At 42.3% G+C, this 22,205-nt stretch overlaps 1 protein-coding gene across 1 annotated transcript; it reads right to left on the bottom strand.

Moving 5' to 3' along the window:
- Positions 1–7,410: 7,410 nt before the first annotated feature.
- Positions 7,411–21,197, bottom strand: LOC113646878 (membrane-associated phosphatidylinositol transfer protein 3-like). The gene is made up of 9 exons (XM_047805880.1): positions 21,115–21,197; positions 16,169–16,461; positions 14,942–14,974; positions 10,071–10,159; positions 9,141–9,289; positions 8,934–9,053; positions 8,386–8,569; positions 8,110–8,238; positions 7,411–8,014 (listed from the first exon to the last, which is right to left on the bottom strand). Exons 1-9 carry the CDS (start codon positions 21,195–21,197, stop codon positions 7,733–7,735), a joined length of 1,362 nt encoding a protein of 453 aa, XP_047661836.1. The 3' UTR covers positions 7,411–7,732.
- Positions 21,198–22,205: the final 1,008 nt, after the last annotated feature.

Below are 22,205 nucleotides of genomic sequence, written 5' to 3'. Positions count from 1 at the left end.
TCTAACGAAACTGAATTAACCCGACGCAGTGTGGTGACAGTTGTATGTGAATTGTTGTTTCTAAAGTAACTGAAGCAAAGTGCTTAAGCTGATGGGTTTCTAAAGTAACTGAAACTTCTTGTGTGTTTGTTATAATTCTGTTAAGATTCTAAAGTAAGTGAATGAGCCCGAAGCAGTGTGGCAGTTGAATTATAGCTAAAAGTGTTTCTAAAGTAACTGAAACAGTGATAGTGTAAAGAGCCCGACGCACCGCGGCTCTTTAGAGTTTAAAGCAATAACCCGAGGTAGTGTGGTGTTGTCTGACGGACTGTAACAGTGTTTTAAACTTACGTTTTAAGTCCATGTACTGTGGTTAAGTAAACAGTTAGGCTTTAACACAAAAGAAACCCGACGTACTGTGGTTTTGTCCAACATACTGTGACAGTGTTAAACTAACGGTTTAAGTCCAAAAGTGCCGTGGCTAAGAAGACTGTTTTAAAATATAACAAAAACCCGACGTACTGTGGTTTTGTCTGACGTACTGTGACTGTGTTACATTTTAAAGTGTTTGTGAGTTTGTGAGAGTTACTGTTAGTGACTGTTTGTGAGTGTTAAGTGTTACTGTAGTTGACCTCGAGGCCAGACGGAGTGTGTCTGTGTCTGAAGCAGTGAGACCTTTGGGTTTAAAAGCCCGACGTATTGTGGCTGTTTTGTTCATTTTCGTCCGAAGTACTGGAGCTGTGAATAAATAGACTAACGGTTAACTAGATAGCTTGTAGTCACAGAAACTGTGTAAAGTTTAAAGACTCAGATTTAAGGAAAGCTGTGAGTTTGTAAAAATGGAACAGCTGATTGTTAAGTACATCGCTAAACACGGTTCTCAGGGAATGTTTGATTTAATAGAGAACATGGTTGATAAACCGTATGAGTGGGCTTTTTCTAAGTTTGAAAATAACCCCAAAATGCCCAAGAACAAAAGAGGAAAAATTGTCAATGCACTGCAAGCAGTTCTTGCATCATATAAAGTCACTAGAAAGACTTTAAATGCATGAAAGGTTGAAAACGCGCAACTGCAATCTCGACTAGATAATGGGATAATCTCTAAAAGAGATCACCAGACTAGTGAGATAATCTGGAAGGAAGAAAAGATTAGGATGCAGAGTGAAATTGTACACCTTAGAACTAACAACCACATGCTTAGTTCATCTGTGGAAACATTGTTCAAAGATTTAGAGGAAGCAAAGTCTGCTTGTCAATTCCTTTTAAAAAATGGCACAACTGAAATTAGCAGCAGTAAGACATCTGTATGTGGCATGTGGAGTAATCAGGTTCCTGACATGTTAGACAGTGATGAGAACTCAGAAAGAGATTCTCAGTCAGTCAGCAGTCAATACTCTGACTGTACAGTTACGTTCCCCATGGCTCCAGTTCACTTGACTACAACTATGCGGGCTAGTGAAAGAGCAGAGGAACCAGTGACCTCTACTATGGTCAGAGGGTTTAAACCTAATGAGCTAGAAGCTGTGATTAGAAATATTGGTAAATTTGATCCTCTCAAACAAGATCCATTAGACTTTCTAAAGGTTTTTGAGCTATATGCTGAAATTCACAGATGGTGATGCGTGTGTGTTGTTAACTGTGTGTTTGCCTGACACTTTGTCTGGAGCGTTAAATGAGAAAGCCAAAACTAGAACTGCCAATAAGTTAGAGAGGAAACAAGCACTGCTTGAAAGTCCTAGGTGTAATGTCAGGTGACTGGGATAAAATATCGGATGTGCACATGAGGACAGGGGAACACCCCATGGCATTTTCAGAGCGATTATTGGAGACATTTAAAACTTTCAGTGGCAATCCTGACATCACACCAAATGATGTCAGTTTCAAATCTGCTTTGATTAACAAATGTGACTCACTCACCTGTTCTGCTGTGTTGATGTTTGTAACCCATCTTTCTGATTATAACGACATCATTGCTAAAATGACACAGTTTTTCAACAACAATGCTAACACAAAGAGATCCCATCCTGTGTTTTAAAAAAAAAAAGTGGGGGGGGGACTTTTTCAAGTGTTTTTCAGGTCAAAAAGAAATAGATGTGGGGATGGACAAGAAAGGCAGCTCTCGTGACAGCAGTGCCCAAAGCTGTCCCAAAGTGCTTATCTACAATGGATCCATGTTCGGGTCTTGGTGAACCTTACAGCCTGATCTCCAGACCCAGATGAACAGTGTAACAGGAATGTATACGGTCTTCTTGACAACAGCGTTCCTGAGGTATCACAGTGATGTTGCAACCAGTTCATCACCTCCTCCGAGAACATCTTCAAGTAAATAATCTCAAGGATTGGAAAGGATTTGAAGAATTGTTTGAAAGGATTCTAAGCATGGACAATTTGGGAATATTACAGAAGAACGTATTAAAGAATGGACTTTAAGGACTTTTAGATTTATCACACAGTTACCATCAGGAGAATGGTGAGGACTGGACATAGAACGCTGTGACAAAACTACATTGGTTTTATTTGCATGTTTGATGCCTTCGAAAAACAACCATTATGTGGGGCTCCCACACTAATTATGAGGCTTGTGAAATCGATCTAACATGTCCTAAATAATTTTACAAGAGTAATAGTTTCAAACAGGAAAACATGTGTCACCACAACTCTTGATCACTTCTCTGTCTTTGTTAATGATAACCAGACACTTTGTCAGATTAACGATACCTCATTTTGTATAACACCAGATACAGCTTGGTCAATAGGACAGTATTACTTCCCATATGTGAATATCACCCAACAAACGCTGTCATTAGGTTTTGTGGAAGATATACCAGAATTTGATTTTGAGTTACCAAAGTTGGATAATATGCTAATGTCGCTAATGCAGAGAAAAGACGACCATATTGTTAAAGCTCAACAAGGTCTTGTGTGAAAAGATAATGTCTTGATTAAACAAATGCATGGGGGTGATTTGGTTATTGCGTATTCTGATCTAATTTGGGATATAACTTTCAAAACTGCTGTTGTTGTATGCATCTTTCTCATTCTTTGTCAATGCATTATGTTATGTTGTATGTGTACTATATTGAAACGGCAAATTGCAGATAATTCTAGGTGTAGCCCAGCCATTTGGGAGGCATTCAGTTCTTACCCTCAATACACATTCAAAGCGAAAATTCATTTAAATTACAAAAAGGGAAAACTGTATATAAGGCTTGAGCAGAATTTGCTCTGGGTTCTTGTTCTTTTTGACTCCAACGAACCCAAAGTACGCCATGTATTTTGTCACTATGCTGGAATAAACTTCTTGTTCTTTATTAAGATCTTCAACATCATCGTCTTATTTTACACTACGCATTTTTTTTCTTACACTTGTGTGTCATTTGTAGTATATCGGGTGGAAGACAATAAACAGGCTGAGCAGAACAACTTAACACGTCTTTACTTTTTACTTCCGTAAACAGACTCTCTCACTACAGGTGCCGCAAAGGCTCAATTATCATTTGCCAACAAACTTAACATAACAATGCCTTTAACATAATGACCCAGAAGGTAGCAACCTCAACCTGTCAATACACAAATCTATTACACATTTTTGCTTGTTTGTTTATCCATTAGTTGCCTAGGTTATGTATGTAGGTGTGGGCGGAGCTATCGATACAGGGGTGGGACCCATTTGGGGGAAGGGGCGTGTTTGTTTTGGTGATTTCAAATGTCAACATTGGCTTTCAAAAATCAGAGACCCTGCCTTTAAGAAGAACCCAATCACACACATTGATATGCTGGATTTCATTTCCTGTAACTAATCTCGGGTGCTGTTTATCGTAATCACGTGTGTATGCCCAAGAAAATGGCTACTCATTATTCACCTGTTTAGATGAAGCCCTTGTGACACTGAAAGGTCTATTAAATCATCTGTCACGTCTTTAACGGTTTCGATTTTCCAACCCTTCTCACAGCGCCGGTTTCTATCATGTCATCAACTATCACGAACGGCGTGAGCGGCCTTAGCTCCACCGTGTCTGGGATGTGGCGTTCTCACAGCGTTCTCTCCGAGTCCGAACCAGAGAGTTCCCCCGAGGCGACACAGAGGTTTCGGAAGCTCCGCTCCTCCAGCTCTCTCAACTCCCTGCGCATGTCTCTGAGGAAGAGACTTCCTTTAAAGACCGTGCAGCCCCGTGAGCAGAGGTGAAAGTCTCGCCTGCAAGTGTCTGTTTTTTGTGTGTGTGTGTTTTAACGAGTCCTTTTTCTCCTGCCTTAGGCAGTTTGATCAAAATCAGGGGTCTCATTTATAAAGCGTGCATACGCACAAAACGGGGCTGGAAACGTGCGTACGCCAGTTTTCGCGCAAAGGTTGTGATCTATAAAAAAAAAACTTGACGGGAAAATGTGTGCACCTTTAAGCAAACTTTGAGACGTGCGTACGCACATTCTGGAGACAAAGGGAATTGGCGACACAGATGGTGAGGTCGTGAACTGAAGTTAGATTGTAGAAAATTCATGTTTATATTTATTGTCAGATCCATTCAGGAATCCTGGAGGTTTGTGATGGATCTCACAGTAACATTAGAAGTAAATGATAAAATCTGTTGACAAAGTTATTCTAGAGAAAGGGCTTCATGTCAATAATAAAAGATACACTTTCTTGCTCGCATATAAACAAAGAGGCTCTTTCTGTCTGTTTGTTTTTGCACCCATTCATACATCCTGTTTTTGGTGTCCAGTCCATTTCCTGTTTGGTATTTGGGTGGGTCAAAAGCAAGAGGAGATAACACATAACCCAGCTACAGCACAGTGTCAAGCCACCCCCAATAGGTACAGCAATTATTTCCTCCCCCTCAAAGACGACCCACCCAACACAGGTATATCCAAAGTAAACTCAAACCAAAACAAAACAGGAAAAAGAATTACCTGCAAAAACAAATAAATATTGCAAAACAGAAATTCCTCTCAATTTAAATATGCTCACAATATAAAATCAGACAATAACAAAACTAATCAATGATGAAACCAAATAGCCCCGATTCAAAAGGGGGGAAAAGACCTACTTATTGACAGTATGAGATGGTATCGATTAACGATAGTTAGTACATGCAGATTTAGTAGATTTACTCTCACTAATACAGATTTTATACATGCAGATTTAATAGTGCATACTTCAGTTCTAGCAGGACCCAGGGCAAACTAATGGTGATCACATACATCAAAGAAAATAAACAATATACAAAGAGAGGAGTGCTGAGTCAAGTAACAACAAATAAATAAAAACAACAAAACTAAGACATCAACTAAGTGACTCGCCATTAAACGTCTCAGTAGAGGGAAGAGTTGACGTAAAACAAACACAGAGCAGACGACTAAAATACCGGTACGTGGCGTGAAGCCTCGTTGTACCGACTTGGAGTCAAAGCGACCCACAAGGTTATTCGCAGAGGCAAAACAGCAGTGCAGTCATAACCACGGACGTAACCCCCTCATCCCTCAGAAAGTGTTTGGACAACCAGATCAACTTGCTGAGCATGTAACAGTATGTTTTGAAAAATAAATAAATCGCAGCAAACAGGGACCAAAATAATACTTACCAGCGATTAGCAGTTATAACTCTCACTAAACGCATTCATCTTCACTAGATTGACTTTTCTGCTTCACAAACTGGATGCCAACCCTCACTGAGATAGCAGACAGCCCACGCCAACAACAGTGGGACAATATTGTCCTATAGTGTTAAACAGAGCACATGAGTAAGCACGCATATAAAGTTTGCCGGACAGGTTACCACGCGGTTACACACACATATCTGGGGGAAAACCATGAATGGGGTCCCACAAGAGGGCGGTGCCATCACTGATACATAGCCAGGTAACCTGAAACCTGCCTTTATATAATTTGTTCACTTATCATGTGACGCAACAAGCAATTAGTCTCGTTCATACTGCTACAACCCCTCATAAGGGGTGGCGTAATCGAATGTTGTGCCCCTAGATGCCTTTTGTGGCGTTTTATAAATCTTTAACATAAAATTGTTACATTCTTTCCCCTACCGCTCTGCTACATTTACATTTGGTCTCTTTTTTATTTGGTTGTAGTTGTCAGGACAAGATCCTGAGATTGAGAGTGAATGAGAACATGAGCATGATGTGGAGGGAGAAAAAAACCCTCTGATCAGCTCAAGTTCATGCATCGTGTGCTATAGAACTAAAGCTCCTGTTTACTCATTATTTTAAAAATACATTTGCTTCTACGAGGGTGAGCATGAGCATCGTACAAAATGGTGATTGTGTATACAATGAAAATACAATAAAAAAAGGGCATATGATTATATATATATATACTGTGGTGTAGTCTAGTTTTTTGTAGTGAGTATACTGTTTGTTCCAAAACTGTACGAGTTTCTTTCTTCTGTTTAACACAAAACATGATATTTTGAAAAATGACACAATTTTCATTTTTGGGTGAACTTTAAATGTTATATGAATATGGGACCTGGAGCTCAGGTTTTATCAGCTGTCAATTTTCAATGTACATTTAAGAGTGAACAATAAACATTTGTTCAGTTTTATCACCAACACTCTTTCATTGCAGAATATTATGAACTGAATGAACTGGTAGTTTACAAAGCTTTCTAAATACATTTGTACTCGGGCTGTGGGTGAAATGTCACCCGAAGCTGCTGTAGCTTTAGGCGCAGGCTTCCGAAAACACTGAGTGTAGTTTGAGTCTGCTTTCGTTAGATTAGACATTAGTTACATTAGTTAGTTAATTTCTAATTTGCACCAAAAAACACCACCAAGCAACTGATTTTCCTCCTCGGTAGGTGATGACAGATCAGGACACAGGCCACGGAAGCCCCAATGGTCCAAAAACGTTAGTGATTCGCAATCGCAACCACAGTCTGTGTTCGCAACACAGTGCGGGGTGAATTTATGAATGAAAGTTCTGTCACAAAACGATATTGTTACGTATCCTCACGTTTTTTAAGTGGGTATATGGAAATCCTTGGCATTTCCTAGTGGGTATTCGGCATATACCTGCGTATCATGTAGACTACCACTGTATATATATATATATTAAAGCAAAAAACTTTGCTGAAGCTAATGTTCATAATATTAATATTTACATTTTACAGCATTTAGCAGACACCCTTATCCAGAGTGACTTACATTTTATCTCATTTTTATACAACTGAGCAATTGAGGGTTAAGGGCCTTGCTCAGGGGCCCAGCAGTGGCAGCTTGGTGGACGTAGGAACCAAACTCACAACCTTCCGATTGGTAGTCCAACACTCCAACCACTAGGCTACCACATCCCCTATTACATAATATGTAATGTGGTTGCCATGGCAGCACACAATCAATTGGAAGATTTTTCTTTTTAGATGTTTTTTCTCCTGTTATTATGTTTGTGTCGTACACCCCAAAGTACCACCTACCACGATAATTATTTTTCCACTGATACAACGATCTTTTATCAAGCATGGATATCATTCACATGTATGCAGTCAGCGTTCTCAAAACATATACTTTTTAAAAAAACTGCTCTCTGATGTAACACAGAAAATAAACAGAGAGTTCCGTAATAACTGCTGGGAGAAAACAACAGGAATGAAATAGGAATGAAATTCTGAACATTTCACAACACTCGATTAAAAAAAAAGTCTAATCTAAACCGTTTACCACAAGCACAATATCGTACTTTTATCCGTGCACCAAGTGGTCACATGTTCTCACATTACAGCAGTAAAGCCTCCTGTTTCCAGGTCCTAATCGTCAATTTTGATGCAGATCTCAGTCCTGTCCCTGTATCTCTCGGGCTGGCTCTGAGCACGCTCTGGTTTGGGCGTGGACGACGAGGAAGCGGGTGCAGATGCCTGCTGCATGGACATGGCTCGGCACAGCAGCAGAGTGCGCTTGCGTGTCAAGAAATCAGGCGACGGAGACAGGAGGAAAGAGCCCTGGCGCAGGATCATGTGGTTCTTTTTGGGACGTGAACCGTGCTCGAACTCCAGAGCGGAGAGGTGAGCCGCGTATAGTTCGCTCAGGAACTGTGATTGGGATTAAAAAGTGAGCTTTAAAGACACGACACAGGAAAATGAGAGCGATTCAGGTTCAGTGGTGTCTGATTTTATATATGTCATACCTGACACTGGTGCTGGTGCTTCTTGGATGGTCGTCCCATGATGTAGATCTGCGAGGCGTCCAGGCCGAGCGCGCTGTACACAGGCATGTCCTTCATAAAGCCGTACGCCGCACTAATGTTAATGTGACACTACAACACGTAAAGAATAACAAATTTTTATGGCACGCTTCGTTCTGATTGGGCGAATAAAATTATGTGTGACAATGATCAATCCAACAGCAGATGGTTTCCACCAAGTCTACTAGATTAAATCAGTTTTAAGTTCTTGTGCGCTACCTCGTTGATGAGGCTTCTGAGAAAGCGGGTTTTCTGGCGAAGGTGGCGATGGACGAGCCCCTCGGAGAAAAACACCATGCCCTGGGGGAAGTTGTGCTTTGACAGCCATGACACCACCCTCTGCTTCTGCGTGTTGGTTCGACCTGTGATGTAGATGATGAGGTAACCGAGGTCCTGCCAGTGCCTGCAAAACACAACAGCGGAAACATGCAGCTCATACTGGACTGCAGCTGGACACCTTGCAGAACAGAATCAGGTCACAGACACAACTGTCATGAATGATATCTCCTTTGTCACAGCAAAACCCTGGACTGCAGTTGGCTTGGTTTTGTTTGCCATGAACATCACATTACAGATATGTTTCTAAAATGCTAAAAAGGCTGCAGGCTTCCTGTTAGGAACCTAATGAGATCTTCTGCTTTGCTAGCTCATCCACCTCGAGGTCTTGTGCTTTCTGAGATACTTTTCTAGAAGTGCTTTTAAAGACTCTATCAAGGAAAACATCGATACCGGTTCGGTCCGGTAAAACCCCGACCCCCAACACTCACCGAACCACATCTATAGCTCCAGGACGGACTTTAGCAAAGGAGCCGTCAATACTGAACACCACACACTCCATTCCTCGTGGCAGCACGGTGAGGAACGCCTCCGCACTCGTCTGGTCTCCTCTTGAAAAACATCAAGTGCCAAAGTCAACCTCAATGTCACAGCGATACATACGTACATTTAAAAACGCTTTAATCACGATCACTCACTTGACCACCATTTTGATGGGGTAAACGCCAACCGAGAGTCTCTTGTTTGCAGGAATGGTGTAGGTCACACGACCGCTGTTGGTGGTTACCTCGGTATCAAACATCACCCATCGTCCCGATCCGGGCTGCGTCATCAAAAACACATCCACCTGATAAAACAAAGAGTTGCAGCGATGCTCTACAGGACTGACTGGTAAATTCAGCAAATGAAAGTCTTGGCACTCTAGACATCTTCCGGTTGCCTAGTTTAGTTACGTAGCTTTATTGCACATTACGTAGCACATTTATTGACTTCACAGATGCTTTTTACCCAAAGCTACTTACAAATATGAGCAAAGTGATATATAAAACACAGAGTAAACCTGTTCGATCGAAGTGTATTCAACTTTTTCCTTTTATTATTTTTTTATTCATTTGTTTTATTTATTTATTTATTTATTTATTGTTTATTGATCATTTTATTCATTTGTTTCATTTATTTATTTATTTTTATTTGTTTATTGATCATTTTATAATTATTTATTTTTATTATTTTTTATTTGTTGAATTATTTATTTATTTAGCTAGTTAGTTAGTTAATGGTTGGTTCTGTGAGTGTTCTCAGAAGACGTGGGTCTGTAGCCTATTTTTTTTTTTTAGATAGTGACTGATCCCGGCCATTTGGATGGAAGACGGAATATTCCGTTGTCTACGGACAGTCGTTTTGAAAGGTCAGGAACGTGATCTCATGCCTCGCTGAGTCGCACTACCAGGCGTCGCTCGTTAACCGATCGCGGGTCGCGGGAGATTAATCGTGTTATTACACCTGCACTGTTCTCTACATACACATGAAAAGCTATGTAAATAAATCTTGTTTGTTCGTTTATTTACTCGTTTATAAATACATTTTGGCTTCATTCATTCTTTTGTAAATTCTGGCGTGATGCGAACCTTCTCTCCAGCGTGGGTGACCATGTCCAGAGGGCCGTACATGAACCTCCCCACCAGCATCCCGTCCTCTGTCGCTATCTCGTCACATACTGCAGGCCTACAAACACACACACACACAAACATAGCCACAAACACACACCACCACACACACGTCCACACACACGAAAACAACATCTCAAGTAATCTTGCGGCTTCAGATGATGTTAATCAGACGGATCATTAAGAAACGAGAAAGCTTTCACACTGCAGTTTAGTCTGGAACACGTGACGGTTCTCATGAAAGAGCAATAATGTAAAAGAAGAAAAAGCCGTCATGTGGACCATCGAGCATAGAATCAGAATCAGAAACAGAATCAGAAAGAGCTTTATTGCCAGGTATGTTTTTACATACGGGGAATTTTAGTGACAGACGCTCCACAGAATGGCATTGACAAGACATGAACACATATATAATATAGACAGTTTGTATGTACAGTGGAAAAATGTACAATTGAAATATACATAAGTAAGTATGTGTATTAAGTAAATAACATAAGAATAGTGCTGTGTGTTCTGTGTATGTCAAGTGTTCATCAGATGGATTGCCTGAGGGAAGAAACTTCCTGTGTCTGGTCGTTCTGGTGCTCAGGGCTCTGTAGTGTCGACCAGATGGCAACAGTTCAAAGAGTGACTGTGCTGGATGTGAGGGGTAAAGAGTGAGTGTGCTGGATGTGAGGGGTAAAGAGTGAGTGTGCTGGATGTGAGGGGTAAAGAGTGAGTGTGCTGGATGTGAGGGGTAAAGAGTGAGTGTGCTGGATGTGAGGGGTCCAGAGTGAGTGTGCTGGATGTGAGGGGTAAAGAGTGAGTGTGCTGGATGTGAGGGGTCCGGAGTGATTGTCTTTGCCCTTTTGCTCACTCTGGAGAAGTACAGATCTTGGAATGTGGGGAGGGTTGTGCCAATGGTTCGCTCAGCAGTCCGGACTACCCTCTGTAGTCTTCTGAGGTCAGATTTGGTAGCTGAGCTGAACTAAACAGTAACTGAATCAGAATCAGAATCAGGTTTATTGGCCAAGTTTGTTGAAACACACAAGGAATTTAGTTCCAGCTTTTTCTGACTCTCAAAAGTACAGACATAACACTATACTATACAAGTCAATGCAGATGATGAGATACAATATAAACAGAATGAGTATTAAATATGAGTATAGAATATATGACCAGTGTTGAGCAGTAACGCGTTAATTACTAAAGGAATTACTGTAGCGCAGTTACTTTTGACTAACTAATACTCTAATACATTATTTTTTAAATAAAGTAACTCTGTTACCGTTACCATATGGTGCGTTTGTCTGTTACTTTTTTAATTAATTCATTTTGGATGAAGTGTAGCCTACAGTCTAACCTGTTTATAGCAGTGACGCATTGTAGGATTGGTGGATGCCAACCTGTAAACACGAAGACGATGTGTACTCAAGTATTTATTTTATGTTATTTAATATAAATACTTGAGACAGAATTGTTCACATTATTAAAACATTATTTTCTTAAAGTGATATTTATTTTACATGAAAGTACTAATTAGAATCATTTTCACCATGAATAGATGAAGTTGACAAACTTTTCCCTACGAATGTCAATAAAACTTTTTCGCCAACCTTACAAAACTGTTTGAAATTGTACCTATCTAAGAGGAGATATTATTGTAACTCCCCTAATGCCAAACTTGACTCTTTTTTTTTTAAAGATATTTTAAATAATTATATTTTTCTGTTGTTTTATGTTTGTCACACCATAGGACAAAACGTCACACCAAAGGACAAAGAAAGTCATTGCATAAAAAGAGTAAGAATATGTAGTGCTTATTGTAACAATTACAAAGGAGGACATTTGTTTTATTTGTCAATAATATAAACTGTGCAAAACATAGCACACCAAAAGTAACTTTGATACTTATGCATCAATAAGGAAACATTGATGCATATAGTACCTTTGAGAAATTCATAACATTTCAAAATAATACTGTGACATTGTCAAACCGCAAGATTCATCAGTTAAACAGTAACAGTGACATGAAAATAAAATAACATGAATACCATTTCATCTAAAACATATTTTTAGAACAGTTTTTAATCATACTTAAAACATTTAAACACATTGAGAAAATCATGAAGATTGCACACATTTCCTTTTTCAGTTTTTAGGAACTTTTGAAAAAACTTCAATTCATTTTAAAATATTACCAATCATGTATGAAATTTCTATTATAAAACAATTCCAGGAACTATATTTTTAGATGATATTATTATATTAGAACATATTCAATAGTGAGGTCATCTTAGCACGTGGCAGCATTCATCAATCAAGAATTGAACATCAACAAGTCAAGGGGTGCGAGTCGAGCAGCACGGTGCATTGGCTCCGGTTCAGATATGACACCAATTATCTTCTGCCGTGAGTAGTAAATGCAGTCAAGTTTCTCCGGCCACACAAATGAATTCTCACTCTTTTGCTTCATGCAGTTTATTTTTAGTTCATCTCCATGAGCCTCCACGATCTGCCCAACATATGGTCTGCCATCATACTCCACAATGACAAATTTTCCTTGTGTGCATCTATCTTCTTCCTCAAAGAAGTCATTTGATTCAGTCTCCAAAGCATTTCCAAAATCCACCTTCTTTGATTTGTGGCAAGAACACACTTCAGGATATGAACAGAAACGACTTAAGTCTCTGTGCAGGATCACTCCTGGTAATGATAAAAAATGTAATTTAGGGGTGTCACACCAAAGGACAAAAAACTTAACTTCAGTGGTCTTAAAACATAGTTAAATATTTAAACAATTCTGAGAGAAATACTTACCATGTGCACTTCTCATGGCCTTCATAGGGGTCTTCAGTCACATGACATTGAGTGGGGTCTTTCAATTAAATGTACTTGTCCATGATATTGCCCAAATTAAAATTAGGTTTTTGCATAACACCAAAGGACATTTTTTTCTGTGACAAATTTTATGAAATTCCTACACTTTTAGAAATGTATGTATATGAAAAGTGATGGCCACTTAGTGAAATAGACACTTGCACAATTATGCCAGGAGTGTTCATTAAGATTTTTAAACATTATTTTCTTTATTTATAAAATGTAATATTTATGAAATAATGTTGTCTACAGTCACACCATAGGACAATTTTGAGATTTGGCTCAAAGTTCTAAAAAAACTAACAATAACTTGGGTATTAAAACAACAAATTCATATACAACAAGAAAATGTTTAACCATTTACGGTATTCTAAATTATGAAAATGTGAAATAAATTATTTTTGTTTTGTTATATTATTTTTGTCAGTTGTTTACCTGACAAACTGATTAAATACATTGCTGCATTTAATGTTAGGAGCTAAACAACAACAACTCAGGGTCACAGCCACATGTCTTAGCTTTCACCAGAAAAAGTTTGAAGTCAAAAGACTCAAAAATGGATTTTATATGAATTTTTTTTTCTACAGACATGTCTGTGCATTTTTGTTTTGCTTGTTTATTTGTTTACTGTATAACTTTGTATAAAAAAGACTGCATGCTGAATTTAAAAGGCCTATAACATAGGGAACCCCTCTGCCTAGAAACCTAATGTAAAAAAACGCCTGAAACCCTGAGGCGTGAGAGTGAGAAAGTTCGAGAATTGCGCAATAATAGCTCTGCGCACGGCTTTACCAGGCACCCCTCCCCCATAGATATCTATACACCATAGATATCTATGCCCCTCCCTTACCAGATGTGTCATGTTGCATCTCGTTGGAGTCGTCTCCTTATTGGCTAAAGAGCTGTAAAGGTCCCAGATCATGAAATCGCTACTGGAGGGAGCAATTGTCAATCAAAAGGAGGGTGTTCCAAATAGAATGGAGAGCCATCATTGGATTCTTAGCTGCCTATCTCTGCACGACGGGCACCGATTGGCTCATGACAGGGCTTGTTTGATTCGTTAGACTCGTGGGTCACCACTCCTAGCCCACATTTGGGATGGTGTTCGCCAACAACGTTCTCCACTTATGTGGTCACCGTGCCGGCTACGGCACACCACCACTAGATGAGGCTCCTTCAACTTCATTGTAACTTTTAAGCATTAAATACATGGTTATATTATATATTGTTTGAAAGCTTAGACTCTCGGGATTTTATTAAGCCCACACACAAAGCATAATATGATTTATAGCAGTCAATAATTTAATCAAGTTGATAGCCACCTGAACTAGTTCGGTTTCTTTACTTACATTTAAACGCTTCCCTTTCTTCACTGGGGTAATATTTTCCAAAACAAATGCTTGTAAAAAAAAATCTCCAAGGAAATGGAATATGTAAGCCTTTTAATCCAAAACGCTTTGCTCGACCGAAAACTGTAAACAGTAGTTCACTTCCGTCCATTCTTTCGGCTCTCACTTCTCATTGGAGGCTTGAGTGTCAGATTTGTAGTCCAGGGTCTAACGAATCAAACAAGCCCTCTCATGAGCCAATCGGTGCCTGTGGTGCAGAGATAAGCCGCTAAGAAGCCAATGATGGCTCTCCATTCTATTTGGAACACCCTCCTTTTGATTGACAATTGCTCCCTCCAGTAGCGATTTCATGATCTGGGACCTTTACAGCTCTTTAGCCAATAAGGAGACGACTCCAACGAGATTTTTCTGGTGAAAACTAAGACATGTGGCTGTGACCCTGAGTTGTTGTTTACCTCCCAACATTAAATACAGCAATGTATTTAATCAGTTTGTCAGGTAAACAACTCTGACGGAAATCAAAACCCTGCATTCTAGCCTCTGTAACTCTGTGTCAGTAAGGCCTAGAATCACGATGACACTTGTATCAGAAACTAGAGACTGTCTACTTTCCAATGAGACCACCTCTGTGTATCAAAGTATGTGGGAGCTGTACCACTTTTTAGGTGGGTATGTCATCTAGGCGAAAATCATGGAAATAGGGGGCGACCACATAAGAGGTTAAAAAAGTAACTAAAAAGTTACTTTTAACAGTAACGCATTACTTTTTGGTGTAAGTAATCAACAAAGTACACACACAAACTCACTCACTCTCTCTCTCACACACACACACACACACTACAGACAATTTTCCAGAGATGCCAATCAACCTACCATGCATGTCTTTGGACCGGGGGAGGAAACCGGAGCACCTGGAGGAAACCCCCGTGGCACGGGGACAACGTGCAAACTCCACACACACAAGGCGGAATCGAACCCCCAACCCTGGAGGTGTGAGGCAAACATGCTAACCACTAAGTCACCGTGTCCCCTTTGTTGTTCAAATTAAAAAGAGAAAAAAAACCCCAAAGAGTCCAACTTTTATTTTAGATTCTTTACAGAACACAAACAATGAACAGAGACCGGTTGCGCTACGTAATTGCTGCGTTGCATCATCTGGTTAATTCGCCAGCAAGAGGGACGTTATTCAGGACGACTCTGTCACGACCGCACGGTCTGCATTATGTCTAGTCGGCAAGGTGCTTAAGGATGACCTCATTTAGGATAAGGACTCGTGTATGGTACAAAAAGGTGCCTTATGTGACATGATGTGCCTGCATGTGATTTCAGGTGACATCGCTAACTGACAAAAGTGAGATAAAGAGCCTCATTATATCAGTGGTCCTCGTGTGACAGCGTAGAAGTCTGAAATTCATAAGAAAACTATGGTTTAGAAGTATTTTTCATTATTTTGCTTAGAAATAAACACTAATTGATCATTTTCTGATGAGTTTGGCTGAACGTTTGTGGACACAAAGACATCACACTCATCACGTGTTCTTGTTGAACATAACATTCCAAATTTATTCCCGATTTTTCTTAGAATTTCCTCCACATTTTATTTCTGCTAAGGTTTTCCACAACCTGGCTGTGGGGATTTGTGTTTATACAGCAACAAGAACATTAGCAAGATCACTGGCACTGATAGAGGTCTGGGGTTCAGTTGGTGTTCCAGTTCATCCTGAAGGTGTTCATTGTGGTTGAGTCAGAATGAAGGCTCTGTGCAGGACACTCGAGTTCTTCTATTCCAACCATGGAGTGGGTTGTTACGTCCACACCGTGTCTTCATGGAGCTTTGATTTGTGCACAGACACATTGTCATGTGCTTCCAATTTTGTTTTGCAGAAGAACCACATATGGGTGTGATGGTCAGGGGTCCACAATCGTTCGAACATGTAGCGTGTCGAACTACTAAGCAAACAACTTCCAGGCTTGCAAGCGTTTGTCCAAAAAACATTAGTTTGACCTGTCTGAGGATGAAGGCCACAGCATCTGTAGACTCCCAGTATGAAGCGTGGAACAGATGAGGCAGAGCTACAGTGGGGAATGCCGTGAGAACATCAGGGCAGTAGAGCACGTAATCCAGAAGCTTCAGACCCCACCACCTGCTACACAATAAAAGCAGTAATATTTCTGGCCCTGAAATCCTTGAATTGCTTCAGTCTTTAGACACCGATATAACACTTGTCTTGGATGTATCAATGTTTTAATTTGATTTGAATTTGTCACAAAGCATGAGGTATCTATGTTAAAGGTCAAATGGTGTTTATTATAAAAGAAGGAGACCAAGTCGCCACTTGTGGGCCCCTGAGCAAGGCCCTTAACCCTCAAGTGCTCACCTGTATAAATGAGATAAACTCGTCTGCCAAATGCCGTAAATGTAAGATGAGATCTCACATTGTGAGACGGTCTGTTCTGTCTGACCGTCCTTCTCCTCGCCGTTAGAAGATGTCCCATCACTCGTTGTCTTACAGCACGGACTCTGGACAACATCAGCACTTCCTTCCGACGTCTGTTTAACCACAGTGTCAGCTAGAGAAAAATGCCTGGGCTGTGAAAGGGGTGAGGATGAAAGAGAAAGGGTCGCGTCGCTCGTCTTGCATGCAGGAACACTTGCACTTTAACCTCCGTGTGAAGCTGCTCCTGACCTCAGCCTGGCCAGTGTACTGAACCTAATATGGAAGCAAATAAATAAAAAGGGAGGGAGGGAGGGAGCGAGTGAGAGAGAGAGAGAGAGAGAGAGAGAGAGAGAGAGAGAGAGAGAGAGATGAAAGAGTTAGAGAGCAAAAGAGCTGTACAGAGTTGTAGTGAGAGAGAAATGGTGAGAGGGAGAGGGGAAGAGAGGGAGGTAGAGGGTGGGTGATAATGGTGAGAGAGAGGGAGAGAGAGAGAGAAAGAGATAGAGGGAGACACAGAGAGAAAGAAAGCTACAGGAGGAGAGAGTGATGGAAAGAAAAACAGATAGATGGTGAGGGAGGGAGAGAGATAGAAGAAAGAGTGATCGGCTGCATCACTGCAGAAGATACACCAATCCGCCTGTCGATCTCCCGCTCCATCCTTCCCTCACTCGTGAACAAGACCCCAAGATACTTAAACTCCTCCACTTGAGGTAGGAGCTCTCCACCAACCTGAAGCCACCCTTTTCCGACTGAGAACCATGGCCTCGGATTTGGAGGTGCTGATTCTCATCCCCGCCGCTTCACACTCGGCTGCAAATCGTCCCAGTGCACGCTGAAGGTCCTGATTTGAGGAAGCCAGCTGGACAACATCATCTGCAAAAAGCAGAGACGAAATCTTGTGGTCCCCAAATCGGACTCCCTCCGGCCCCATACTGGGCCTAGAAATCCTGTCCATATAAGTAATGAACAGGACCGGTGACAAAGGGCAGCCCTGCCGGAGTCCAACATGCAACGGGAAAAAGTCTGACTTACACCCGGCAATGCGAACCAAACTCCTGCTCCGGTCATATATGGACCGGACAGCCCTTAACAGAGGGCCCCGGACCCCATACTCCCAGAGCACCCCCCACAGGTCACCACGAGGGACACAGTCGAAAGCCTTCTCCAGGTCCACAAAACACATGTGAACTGGTTGGGCAAACTCCCATGAACCCTCCAGCAACCTGGCGAGGGAATAGAGATGGTCCAGTGTTCCACGACCGGGATGAAACCCGCATTGTTCCTCCTGAATCCGAGGTTCGACTATCGGCCGAATTATCCTCTCCAGTACCCTGGCATAGACTTTTCCGGGGAGGCCGAGGAGTGTGATCCCCCTGTAGTTGGAATACACCCTCCGGTCCCCCTTCTTACCCCAGTCTGCCAGTCCAGAGGCACTGTCCCCAACCTCCATGCGATGTTGCAGAGGCGTGTCAACCAAGACAGCCCCACAACATCCAGAGACTTGAGGTACTCAGGGCGGATCTCATCCACCCCCGGTGCCTTGCCACTGAGGAGCTTCTCAACTACCTCAGTGACCTCAGCTTGGGGAATCGACGAGTCCACAACTGAGCCCCCGCCCTCTGCTTCCTCAGTGGAAGACATGTCGGTGGGGTTGAGGAGAACCTTGAAGTATTCCTTCCACCGTCCGAGGATGTCCCCAGTCGAAGTCAGCAGATTCCCACTCCCACTGTAAACAGTGTGAGCAGGCCACCGCTTCCCCCTCCTGAGGCGCCGGATGGTTTGCCAGAATTTCTTCGAGGCCAACCGATAGTCCTTCTCGATGGCCTCACCGAACTCCTCCCAGACCCGAGTTTTTGCCTCCGTAACCACCCGGGCTGAAGCTCGCTTTGCCCGTCGGTACCTATCAGCTGCCTCCGGAGTCCCCCGAGCCAACCAGGCTCGATAGGACTCCTTCTTCAGCTTGACGGCATCCCTTACTTCCGGGGTCCACCACCGGGTTCGGGGATTGCCACCACGACAGGCACCGGAGACCTTACGGCCACAGCTCTGAGTGGCCGCGTCAACAATGGAGGTGGATAACATGGTCCACTCGGACTCAATGTCTCCAACCTCCCTCGGGATCTGGTTGAAGATCTGCCGGAGGTGGGAGTTGAAGATCTCTCTGACCGGAGACTCTGTCAAACGTTCCCAGCAGACCCTCACAGTACGTTTGGGTCTGCCAAGTCTGTCCAACTTCCTCCCCCGCCATCGGATCCAACTCACCACCAGGTGGTGATCAGTTGACAGCTCCGCCCCTCTCTTTACCCGAGTGTCCAAGACATGCGGCCGGAGGTCAGATGAAACAACCACAAAGTCGATCATCGACTTCCGACCTAGGGTGTCCTGGTGCCATGTGACAGCAAATATCATTTAACACAAAAAAAGTCCACCGTCTAGGCGGCTTTTTGTGTTAAATGACAGCAAATATAATTTAACACAAAAAGCCGCCTGGACGATGGACTTGCGCTCAGCATTTTTTATTTATTTATTTATTTATTTGAGCGGCGTGTGGATGAATTTTTCCACGCACACACTATTTTATTTCTTGATAACAGACCGCTGCTAACTATAACACACCGATGCCATGAAAAACAGAGCGTTGGAATGGACACACAGGATTCTAACCGTAGAGACGGAGCGCACTATTTTCTTTAGCGGAAGCAATACAATTGTTCAGCGTATGAGACCTGTAACGAGCAACAGCGCGAAGCCGCGAACTCGTTCTGAATCTTTTAAAGGCGTAACAGCTGATGAAAAAGCAGAGACAATTGTAGACGAAAATGAAAAGAGATTTTATCTTAGTTTTTCTATACAAAACATTTACGTCTCATCTTTTTTCGTCAACAATAATGCATGTTAATTTAGTCTTAGTCAGTGTTTTTGGACAGAGGTGCAGTCTTAGTCATGAAAAAAGGTTGTTGAACATATTTTGTCCCGCCTGACGAAATTAACACTACATATAACAGAGGTAGCATTTTTTCTGGCCACCAGTTCAGTGTCCGTCTGTTCGGCATCCATCTTGACCCGTTCTGCGCTGCACACCGGAAAAATTCATGACATGACCATACACGCCACACGTGCCACTGCCTAAACTGAAACGCACTGGTCTTTTTTTTATAATTAGCGGATAGCAGTGTAGTGTATGAAATAGGCAAACAGCTTTCAGAGAGAATGGGTCGCAGCATTTTGCGTCATATAATCGCACAGGCTTGATATTGCGATTGCGATATGATTAATCGTGCAGCACTAGTTCATGCTATGTCTAAAGTCTCTGAACCCTGGTCATCAAGGCAACAACGCCACCTGGCATTCATATCTGAGTTCACAACAGATATCAAGCACATAGACAGAAAAAGCAACGTTGTAGCAGATTGCCTTTCCAGGGCCACTGTGCAAGCAGTACACTGGGGTATAGACTTTGCCCAGTTAGCTACTGATCAGCAATTCGACACAGAGGTGCAGGCTTACAGATCAGCTATCTCAAGTTTGAAAATAGCTGACGTCCGTTTTGCAGAGGCAGGAGTTACACTGATGTGTGATGTCTCCAGAGGCCATGCTCGGCCAATAATACCAGTGCAGTGGAGACGAGTTATGTTCAACAACATCCACAGTTTGTCACACCCGGGGCGGCAAGCTTCACAGAAACTGGTTTCTTCAAAGTTTGTGTGGCATGGATTGAAAAAGGATGTTTGAAACTGGGTTTCAGCATGTGTGGCATGTCAGTGGGCCAAAGTGCAGAGACACACCAAAGCTCCACTGGAAACTTTTGAGGTACCCGAGCGACGTTTTGACCATGTTAACATCGACCTAGTGGGTCCACTGCCGCCCTCCCGAGGGTTTACTCACCTTTTGACTATGATGGATCGCACCACTAGGTGGCCAGGAGCAGTACCATTGACCTCAAAGACAACGACGGGCCTTCATCGACACTTGGGTGGCGCATTTCGGAACACCGTCTGACATGTCTTCAGACCGCGGCCCTCAACTGACATCTGAGTTGTGGACGGAGGTGGCTCGAATCTTAGGTGTGCAGCTGCACCATACTACGGCTTTCCACCCGCAGGCCAATGGCCTTTGCGAACACTTTCATCGCTCTCTCAAAACTGCTCTGACAGTCTGACAGATGACAGATGGATTGAGCGGCTACCATGGGTCCTGCTGGGCCTGCGAACGGCTCTCAAAGACGATCTACAAACTTCCTCTGCAGAGTTGGTGTACGGTCAGACTCTACGGGTCCCCGGAGATTTCACTCCAGATTGCACAAAGCCATGGAATCTTCTGAACGCTCCGCCCTCTTAGATAGAATCAATGCTTTCAAACCTGTTCCTACCTCTCAGCATGGACTGACAGTAGCTTTTATGCCCAAAGACCTCTCTGCAGCTGAGTTTGTCTTCATCCGTCATGACGCTCATCGAAACTCTTTGCGGCCCCCATATGACGGCCCGTTTCGAGTTCTGGAGGCTGGAGCCAAAACCTTCCTGGTTGACATCAGGGGTCGTACAGAGTGATTCACTGTCGACCGACTTAAACCAGCTCATGGAGAGCTGGGCCAGCCGATGGTTCCGGCGCTGGCTCCTAGGAGGGGTCTACCAACCTCCAACAATAGTGGAGACCCCAAGAAGAAATCTCAGACTGTTCAAGAGGTGCTACCTGCTACAGGCTCACATCATTGCACCCGTTCAGAGAGACATGTTAGTGCTCCAAGCAAGCTGATGTTGCTGCTGTTGGTGAATTCTGTGGCCTGTGGGGGCCTGTGTGGAGGCAGATACAAACAACCCACAGATCACTGATGCATAATTCACATATCACCGACAAACACACATACATATTTGGCATTTCCCCTTTAAGGAGTGGGAGAGTTAATGAGTTGGTTGATGCGTTGTTCTGGCACAGAAAGTTTAATAAAAAAATACGACCGTTCTGGTCACATGCAGAAATCCTGTCTCTGTGTATCTTTGATAGCTTAAAAAGCTACAATAATAATAGTAATAATAGTAATGATAAACATATTTACAAATATACTCATTTCATCCAGAATGAATGGGAGGTTAAGGGATCAGGAAGAGGACAAATAGAAATAGTAGTAGTAATAGCAATAATAACGCTGATACAGCCATTAATAGTAATGATAATAGTAGTAGTTATAATAGCAATAATAATAATAATAATAATAATAATAATAATGGTAATATTGATACAGCTATTAATGATAAGGTATTATAAAGCTGCCACTGATAACCCTCATGGCCATGGCATAGTATAGACCCCGTCGGCGTCATATTACAACGGCTATCAAGATGAGGTGCTGAGGAATCCAGGGTCCCAAAATCCATACCCATCCCCAGCTGTCCCAGACATGCCAAACTTACCCTGTGTGTGTGGGTGTGTGTGTGGGTTTTTTTTTGTGGAAT

Source organism: Tachysurus fulvidraco, chromosome 21 (genome assembly GCF_022655615.1).
Source record: "Tachysurus fulvidraco isolate hzauxx_2018 chromosome 21, HZAU_PFXX_2.0, whole genome shotgun sequence".
Classification (NCBI taxonomy): domain Eukaryota; kingdom Metazoa; phylum Chordata; class Actinopteri; order Siluriformes; family Bagridae; genus Tachysurus; species Tachysurus fulvidraco.
The sequence above is the reverse complement of the archived record's forward strand: the minus strand, read 5'-3'. Positions and strand labels throughout refer to the sequence as shown.